Source organism: Pediculus humanus, genomic scaffold (genome assembly GCF_000006295.1).
Source record: "Pediculus humanus corporis 1103172107391 genomic scaffold, whole genome shotgun sequence".
Lineage (NCBI taxonomy): Eukaryota > Metazoa > Arthropoda > Insecta > Psocodea > Pediculidae > Pediculus > Pediculus humanus.
In genome coordinates, this window is record NW_002987017.1 from 128,814 (window position 1) to 137,877 (window position 9,064).

The 9,064-nt window shown below is 29.0% G+C and overlaps 4 protein-coding genes across 4 annotated transcripts; 2 read left to right on the forward strand and 2 right to left on the reverse strand.

Annotated features, from left to right (window-relative positions):
* Positions 1-1,032: 1,032 nt before the first annotated feature.
* On the reverse strand, positions 1,033-2,463 carry Phum_PHUM041770 (Diphthamide biosynthesis protein, putative; the record flags this gene model as incomplete). The annotated part of the gene is made up of 3 exons (XM_002423137.1): positions 1,033-1,329; positions 1,413-2,296; positions 2,412-2,463. The coding sequence occupies 3 exons, from the start codon at positions 2,461-2,463 to the stop codon at positions 1,033-1,035; spliced, it is 1,233 nt and encodes a 410-aa protein (XP_002423182.1).
* Positions 2,464-2,600: 137 nt separating this feature from the next.
* Phum_PHUM041780 (DNA-directed RNA polymerase III subunit 22.9 kDa polypeptide, putative) lies at positions 2,601-3,457 on the forward strand (the record flags this gene model as incomplete). The annotated part of the gene is made up of 4 exons (XM_002423138.1): positions 2,601-2,711; positions 2,801-2,984; positions 3,060-3,197; positions 3,288-3,457. 4 exons carry the CDS (start codon positions 2,601-2,603, stop codon positions 3,455-3,457), a joined length of 603 nt encoding a protein of 200 aa, XP_002423183.1.
* Positions 3,458-3,465: 8 nt separating this feature from the next.
* Positions 3,466-4,861, forward strand: Phum_PHUM041790 (zinc finger protein, putative; the record flags this gene model as incomplete). The annotated part of the gene is made up of 2 exons (XM_002423139.1): positions 3,466-4,533; positions 4,622-4,861. 2 exons carry the CDS (start codon positions 3,466-3,468, stop codon positions 4,859-4,861), a joined length of 1,308 nt encoding a protein of 435 aa, XP_002423184.1.
* Positions 4,862-5,240: 379 nt separating this feature from the next.
* On the reverse strand, positions 5,241-8,344 carry Phum_PHUM041800 (ABC transporter, putative; the record flags this gene model as incomplete). The annotated part of the gene is made up of 8 exons (XM_002423140.1): positions 5,241-5,585; positions 5,665-5,921; positions 6,009-6,177; positions 6,272-6,609; positions 6,700-6,938; positions 7,026-7,361; positions 7,443-7,560; positions 8,287-8,344. The coding sequence occupies 8 exons, from the start codon at positions 8,342-8,344 to the stop codon at positions 5,241-5,243; spliced, it is 1,860 nt and encodes a 619-aa protein (XP_002423185.1).
* Between the last annotated feature and the right edge of the window lie 720 nt (positions 8,345-9,064).

Consider the following 9,064-nt stretch of genomic DNA (forward strand, 5'->3'; position numbering starts at 1 on the left):
GATTGTTATTATTATTATTATTATTATTATTATTATTATTATTATTATTATTATTATTATTATTATTATTATTATTATTATTATTATTATTATTATTATTATTTAAATATTATTAAATCGTATTTATGACAATTATAGTAATTTTTTTTTAACGATTTGAAAAATAATTAAATTTAAATTAAAATTTTTTTTTTTTAATTAAGTCATGCAGATAAATAATTAAAGTAATTAAAAAAGTGATTTGATCATAATAATAATAATGATTGCATATTTTAAATTAATGATTAATAATTAATATTTTAATACTTAATTAATAAAACGATGAGTTTTTAATAAAATTATTTAGTAATAGAATAAGTTCAAATGAATGAAAATATATTTTTTTTTTTTAAATAGAAAATCTGGAAATTTAAAAATTTCCACGTTCAGTGTGATAAATAAATATGGGGAGAATTTTTTTTTTTTTTTTTTAAATAACTTGGACTCATATCGATCGGTAGTTTGTTCACTTAGGTACAATAAAATATTTTAAAATAATATTTTACCTAATCATTGATAAAATAAATAACTAAATTTGTATTTTTCACAATTTTCCCTTATGATGTTTGATCACAACAACGAAAAAAAAAAAAAGGGGGAAAAAAAAAACAACAACAACAACAACTTCGAACGATTAAATCCCGCCGTCAATTTACGTATGAATCGGACGGATGACTTTATACTAAACCCATTAAGCGTTGTTGGCGTTCGATAAGTCTAAAACCACGTGAAATGCGCAAACGCAAAATATTTTCGAGGCCTTCAATGAACGAATGAGAAAACCGTTAATTTTTCATTTATAAATAGAATCAGGTTTTTTTTTTTTTTTTTTTTATCGATAATATACTGGAAAAAATATTTTAGGGAAAAAGGATGACTCAATAATTTTTTTTATGTATGTAAACCCATCTCGTTTAAATTTAAACCTCCTTCTCGGCTGTAGGTATCAGGTGAGAATAAATAATTAAAAGTCTTTTTATATGCAAAACGGTTTTATTTTACTCGTTTATGATTTGATGTCCACGGTCCTAAACTATTATTTGCATAATAATCCATCGGATATGGAACATCAATTTTGTCTTTCCAAAACAAATCAGCATTATGTAACATGGTATTAAATTCATAAGATGTTAATAAAGGTTTAGAAAATGCTTCACCCCAATCGATGGATAATCTTGGACAAGCAATTTGACACCAAGCTTCAACTTGTGGCATTCGATTCAATATGTGAGGGAATATTTCAGAGAGTAATATTACTATCGAAGTCTTTGATAGTTTTTTAATTTGATCCTAAAATAAAAAAAAGAAAGAAAATTTTATTCCTGAAATTTCTCAGGTACTTGAAATACATTGTAAATTAAATAATGACTTACAAGCATATAATCTAGGATTTTAGTGCTTCCCTGCCTTCCCAAAGTTCCTAAAATTACTCCGTATGTTTGCATATTCTTCGCTTTACTTATTGCAGCCGCTCTATTTTCCTTCATTAATTCATGACTGTAGCCTTCTTCGCTAAATTTTTTCTGATATGGATCATACCTATATGCTTTAAGAGTTGGATTTGCTATCATGATTGATTCCAAATGAAATCGTCCATCTCCTAAATAAACTATGACATCTACATTGTTTAAATATGGGGCTGTGCATCCCAAAATTTCTCCGGATGATAATGGTTTCACTTGCGGTATAACTACTGAGTAACCGATATCTCTTAATTTCTCAGCTGATGTGTTTAGCGTAGTAACAAATTGAATTGTGCTAACAAAAGCAAGCTTTTGATCAATGTTAAAATTAAATTTAATTGTTTCAATAAAATGCTCTGGATCTATTTTTATATCCACAAAAACATAAAGAAACTTAACACTAGATGTTCTGTCGATTGGAATTAAACAACTATGACCGTAATGCACTAAAAGATCAACATCGAGAGCTTTGGCAGTAAAATCATCAATGCAGCAAGCCCCATAGGTTACATCACCCATAATGATAACATCAGCTTCTGTAATTATTTCAATGATATCAGCAATGGTGGTGGCATACATTAGTAATCCTTCGGGCATTTGCAACGCTACTCTTTTTGCTCCCAAATCAAGTATTCTCCAAATAGTTTTTGGAATTTCAAAATTATAATTTGATGGTAAAAGTTTTGACAACCTTTGCAAATGTTCATTATTAATTATTTCATCGGGTATTTTATTTAATGATTTTACTGGTCTAAAAACTTTACGATCTGGTTTGGCTTGCACAATTTGACATTCTTCTTTACAATCGCAGTTGTTCATATTTGCCTTACAAGTTTAATTTCATAATACGAAAAAACTCCAACGATAAAAAATATTTTTTATTTTGAAAATTTATAAAGTTTATAAAACTAGTAGTTCGTACTGTTACTGTCTTGGAACACGTTTGAAATAAAATTACCATAGAGTATTTGATTCAGTTTTAAATTACAATTTATGTCTATGGTTATAAAAAGTACTTGGAGTTTTAATTTGCTTTTAATACACTCGTGCGAAAAGTTGTGCCTGATTTAGTTTATGATAAAATTATGATTTTAAGTAATGTTTGTATTAGCTGAAATTAAAGATTACATTCGAATTTCTCCTTGCAACTTTCATAAACCTTTGAAAGATGCAATATCCGAAGAAATTAATAAAAAGTTAGCTAATAAGGTAAGTTGGACAAAGTGCACTTTTTAACGAAAAGTAGTTTTTAAATAAAGTAAGTTATTTTTTTTTTTAAATTATGTTCATCGTTTTAGGTTGTGATGAATGTTGGATTGTCAATTGCCCTCTGGGACATTTCAGAATTAGGAGATTCTCATATTATACCTGGTGATGGGTGTTTTCACACGCGAGTATGTTTTAGATATGTTGTATTTAGACCTTTTCTAACAGAAATTCTCGTCGGCAAAGTTAAAAGTTGTAGCCAAGAGGGAGTTGTTGGTATGTATCTTATAATTTTTTTATTATAATTTAACCTTTCCTTTATACATTAAAGATTTAACAATTTGATTTCAGTTACTTTGGGATTTTTCGATGATATTATAATTCCCAGTAGTGCCTTACAACATCCAAGTCGATTTGATGAAGCAGAACAAGTTTGGGTTTGGGAATATCAAGTTGATGAGGAAAAGCATGATTTATTTATGGACATTGGTAAGGAATGTCTACTTTTTTAATAATTTCAACCAAATTTGATTCTATTGCACAAAATTTTTGTATGAACATTTTTTTTTATGAACTCAGGTGAACCAATAAGGTTTCGAGTCACTGCTGAAACATTCGAAGAAACATCACCAGTTGGCCCTGAAAATTCTTCTGATGGTGATTCGGTTGAAACTAAAGTGCCTTATTCTTTAACTGCTAGCATAAATGAACCAGGATTAGGTTTGATGAGTTGGTGGGCAAATACATAATAGTAAAGATGGATGTAGCACAGAAAATTTCAACAAAATTAGATAAAATATTAAATAGATTGAAAGCTCTCAACTTGATTCATTCTTTTCAATTACAAATAAACTTTTGTGAAATTGAAGAAAATATGAAAATTTATCTTAAAGAAATTGACTTTGTTTTAAAGAAATGCTTAAAAAAAATTTCAAAGCCGAAAAGAGCCGAAATCAGAAATGTTATTTCAGAGCTGGTTAAGAAAAAAAACTTAAATAAGGAGCATGTAAGAACGATTGAAAAGAATAATCATACACATATAAATACTAATTTTCAAGACATGAACAATAGTGTAGACTCAAATGAAAATGTTAATAAAATTACTTTGAATGAAAGTAATTGTGCTAAAAGTGATGAAAATGAAATGGAAGAAAACACTTGTGAGTTTTTTGGAAAACAATTAGAAAATTCAAAAAAATTAATCGATTCTAAGAAGTCTACAGACTTTATAGGAAATGATGATATTGAGCACCTAAAAACTCTTGACATTCAACATTTGTTAGGTAATGAAAATAATTTTAAATCATCTGAAAAACTCGGTAAACCTTCGACAGACTTTTGTAAAAATTTATCATCACCTAATAAAAAGATAAATTCAGTTAAAAAAATAAAAAGCAACGTTAAAAATAAAGAAGACAATAATAAGAGGTCTCGAAAAAAAAATGGGAAAAAAAAAGAATTACGAGAAAAGAAAACAAATTTAGAGCCACCATTTACATGTTTCTGTGGTAAAATTTTTGAAAAAATAAAAAGTTTTAAAAAGCATCAAAGTTTGAAGCATAGTTTAAACAGGATGTCATTTAAATGTTCAACGTGTGAAAAGAAGTTCTTTGAGAGGGGAAACTTAAACAGACACATGAAGAGTCATAATAATAATAATAATAATAATCGATATCAGTGTTCGGCATGTTCTAAATGCTTTACCAGATCCGATGCCTTGAAACGTCATTTTTCCACTATGCACGTTGGACAAAAACAACATTCGTGTAAATTTTGTCAGAAAAAATTCAGTTTAAAATTTAACAGAGATGTTCACGAAAAAAACGTACATGTAAGTTTAAAATAAATTTTTTTTTAATATAAATATTTTTGCTATTACGATTCACCATTTTTAATTTCATCTCACGTTTCAGGTAAATTTAAATGCGTTTCTTCAATGCGAGCTCTGTGGACTCAAGTATAAAAACAAATTGACTTTTAAAAGTCACATGACTACTACTCATTCGGAAAAACTACTGCTCAAATGCGACATTTGCAATAAATCATTCAGTAGGAAAACCAATTATAAAAGTCACATGAAAAAAAAACATTCTGGAATTTCCCTCATTCAAACTCTTTTAGACTCTGTGACGAATGGAGAAATTCCTCCGTGATATTTTTTACGAGTAAGTAAATTTTTGTATTAGATTTTAAAACTACAATCGAACAATTTTGTTGTTGTTGTTGTTGTTGTTGTTGTTTACACGTTTAAATATTTTGTTTTGTTATTATCGTTGTTGGTTGTTGGGTTTCGGGTACTAAACTGCGATAAAAAAGTCGAAATTTGTATTTATTTATTGAATCGGGTATGCGGACCGATTCAATTGTTTTTTTTTTTTTTTTTTCTTTCGAAAATCAGTGGCGTAAATAGGTGATTTTCTTGAAAAAATTGTAAAAAATTTATTTCGATATTATTTTTTACATCTGTACATTCTATGTATATATATATATATATAAAAAAAAAAATTGTTTTTGAATTGTGTACACATTATGTTATTTTACAACGAGTCGACTTCTCAACGCGAAATAATTTAATAATCTAAAAAATACGAAAAGAACGCAGAGTGTGAAAATTTCGTTCCAAATAGAAACGGATTCGACATTTAAAAAATGAAGTATCAAATCGGGTTTTTTAAAATGGCAGTACATTGCATTGCACTCGAACGTTTTTCTTCCGAATCCGAAAAGTGCCAGAGCGGTGGCTATGACTCCACATCTCATAAAACTCAATTTCATGATGCCGTATATGAACCAGGGGATATCCCTTGCAAAATCAAAGCCGTAAACTGCCAGACCTAAAAACGGAGCCACAACTGCCGGACCAACAGCCGAACCGTTCTGATTAAAACAAAAAGAGAAATTTATTAATTTAGATAGAGATTGGTACAAAAAGCAGAAGACAAAAGATTCAACTTACCGTCACGTTGAATATTGATCCGATGGCCATTCCGACTCCATCCGACACCAACACAATCAATATTCCGATGACGGAAAATAAGGAAAATCTAAATAGTTGAGCGGGTAAACCCGCCATGAAGTAAATAATTGTGGCATACAAAGTTCCGAAAATAATTTGCAACGGAAGCTTGGTCAACATCAAAGCAAAATAATACGGATTTAAACCGTACCACCTGTTGAAATATTCTTTTTTCAAAAGTTTAACTTCGGCCGGATCTGAAAATTAAAAAAAAAAACAAATAAATATCGAGGAAAATAAAACAGGAATCGATCAATCGATCAATCAATCAATCAATCACTTACAAACTAAAACTGGGAGCATAACATTTGTGTAAGTGTGAAATAGTATGTAACCGACGCAAAATTTTAAATGGTTAAACATTTGATAACCGTCATTGGCTGTGTTGTAAAAAACAGCTCCGACCATTAGGCCACAAAATATGTGATGCAAAAGAAGGATTTTCATGGATTCCTGGAAATAATCGATAATAATAATAATAATAATAATAATAATTTATTAATGGAAAATTGATGGATTTTTCCAAGTGCGATTAAGTTTCTCTTACCGTATTCCTACTTCTTTGTTTCAACATTCTTTTCATTAAAATACTGAATTGGTCCCAACTGTTTCTCGGATAGTCTTGAGTATCGCAACAGTGAGAATTTTTATATTCTGTACTCGTTTTTTCATTTGCGATCCATTCGTAAACTTTTTCAATTTTATTTTGTTCGGGGGTTGATTTCATCAATGCATCTTCTACGGCAGCATCATTCGTTTCGTTCGAATTGTATTGTTTGATTTGATCGGTCACGTGATCTAAATTAAAATGGCATATTTTCCCGTTGGAAATTGCTTCCGACATGATTTTAATGCTGTTTTCGTCGGTGTCGACAATGTCCATTACTAAAATTGAAAAAAAAAAAAAAAAAAAAAGTTGAAAAATGGTTTTTTTTGTTTATTTTGATTGATTTTTTTAATTTTTTAATTTCTTACCAAAATCTGCCGGGTTGTGATATGTAGGACAGAGAAAACCTTTGGAAGATAAAAATGGTAGGAGTTGTTGTGTGGTTCCCTGATAAATGCATTTTCCCGCAGCTAAAAAGTACACGTTGTCAAAAAGCTCGAATATGGATGCACTCGGTTGATGAATGGTGCAAACTATCGTCCTTCCTTGTTTAGCTAATTTCCTGAGTAATTTTAACGATTGCATTGTTGATACATTATCAAGTCCACTGCCGTAAAAAAAGAAAATTTTAATTGAAAATAATGATGAGTTATGGATTTTCCCAAAAGGGATTTTTTTTTTTTTTTGTTTATACCTTGTCGGTTCGTCTAGGAAAAAAAAACTAGGATTGTTTATTAGTTCTAAAGCGATAGAGAGTCTTTTTTTCTGTCCTCCTGAGAGTTTTTCCGTTCTCGTATCGCTACATTCGAATAAACCCAACATGGAAAGTATTTCTTCGACGACCATTTCCCTTTGTTTTAGGGTCGTAGTCTTGGGCAATTTCAAATTGGCTGCTATCAACATGGCTTCTTTCGTCGTTAGAAAAGGCGGAAGTAAATCTTCTTGCGTTATGTATCTCGATGATTTATGAAATAATTTTTTATTTAACGGTTGACCGTTAACTTTAAATTCACCTTTGACACCTTCCATGCTGCAAAAAAAAAAATGTCATTTCAAACAGAGTTGGATAATGTTTAAGAACTGAAAGCGAATCAACATTTTTTATGTTTACCTGAACCCGGATAAAATATTTAAAAGGGTACTTTTTCCAGCTCCAGATGGGCCTAAAATAGCAGATAATTGTCCAGCTCTAAAACTACCACTAACTCCATGTAAAATTGTTCTGCTTTCTGGAGAAAAAAAAAAATTGATTGATTGATTGATTTATCTACATAAAATTTTTTTTTTTTTTGTAAAAATGTTTAAGATGGTCGTCGTCGTCGTTGTCGTCACGTGATGCCAAAGTTTTCACGAAAGTCGGGGTAAAATTATATTATTATTATTATTATTATTATGAAAATATGTATAATAAATATATCTGGAAATTGAGCAAGGTCAAAACGAAATTGTTAATCATAATAAATGAAAAAATGGAACAACAAAGAAGAGTAACAAGGAAGACATTTTGAAAAGGGCAAAAAAAATATAAAGGGAAAAGAATTAATATAATATTCACATCACGTGACTATTTTAAATTGGTTTTTATTTAAGAAAAATGGCATAAAAAAAAAAAAAACAAATTTCAACCTTCAACTTGTTGTTTGTTTTTTTTTTTTTTGCTTGCTCGACGTAGGTTCACCGGTTTGTTTTGATCAGATCGCCTTTTTTTTTTTCGTTTGTTTGTTTGTTTGTTTGTTTGTCTTCTTACACGCGCGTTTACATTATTAAATTCCACTTACAACCGATTGTTTTGTTTGTTTACAAATATTCCATGTTTGACAATATTGTTTATTGAGTTTTTTTTTTAGTGTTTGATATATATTTATATATAAACATACACGCACTCGTAATTATAAAAATTTACGGGGGGGGAGGGGGGAGGAAAGAAAACAAAAAAACATTAAAAAAATTCTTACCTTTGTCTCTCCATCTTCTTTTCACTTTGTAAATAACATCAGAAAATTCTAAATTCATTTTTTCTTCAAAAAAATAGTAATAATAATAATAATAATTCACAAAGATATATCTGAAACGAAAATAATGAATATTATGTGAATTATTTTAATAATTAATAAATAGAATATGAATTTAGTACAAGAGGGGTCACGACGAAATGAGGTCGTGTCATAATTAAAATGAAATTAATTAAATGGAATTAAAAAAAGGGGAGGGAGGAGGAGGGGAAAAAAAAATTATTACATGTTTTCATGTGGGGGAAAAAAAAGAAGGCAAAATGTCAAAGGATTTTGGTTTGTTTATTCAAAAAAAAAGGAAAAGTAAAGGACAAATGAATCACACGAGAAAAATTACTAAAAGCTACATGATGAAGATATGATATAAGCCTAAACGGATATGTATAAATACAAAGTACAATTAAAATTTGAACGTCATAAATATATATTATTAATAAAAAAAAAAAAAAAAAGGAATTGGAAAACTGCATCGTAATTATAAATAAAAAAAATTTCCATTTCCACACACGTGCCTGGTATTTATTAAGTTGGTATTAAAGTATTACCTACCGGTTTTTTTTTTTTTTTGAGAGAGAGAGAGAGAAAAATTTTTTCCATTAGAAAAAAAATAAATAAATAAATAAATGCTTATCGAAAGTGATTAATTAAAAACAATAATAATAATAATAATAATCCGTGGAGGGGTTGGGGAGAGGGAGAGAGAGAGAGAGGGAAAGTTCTG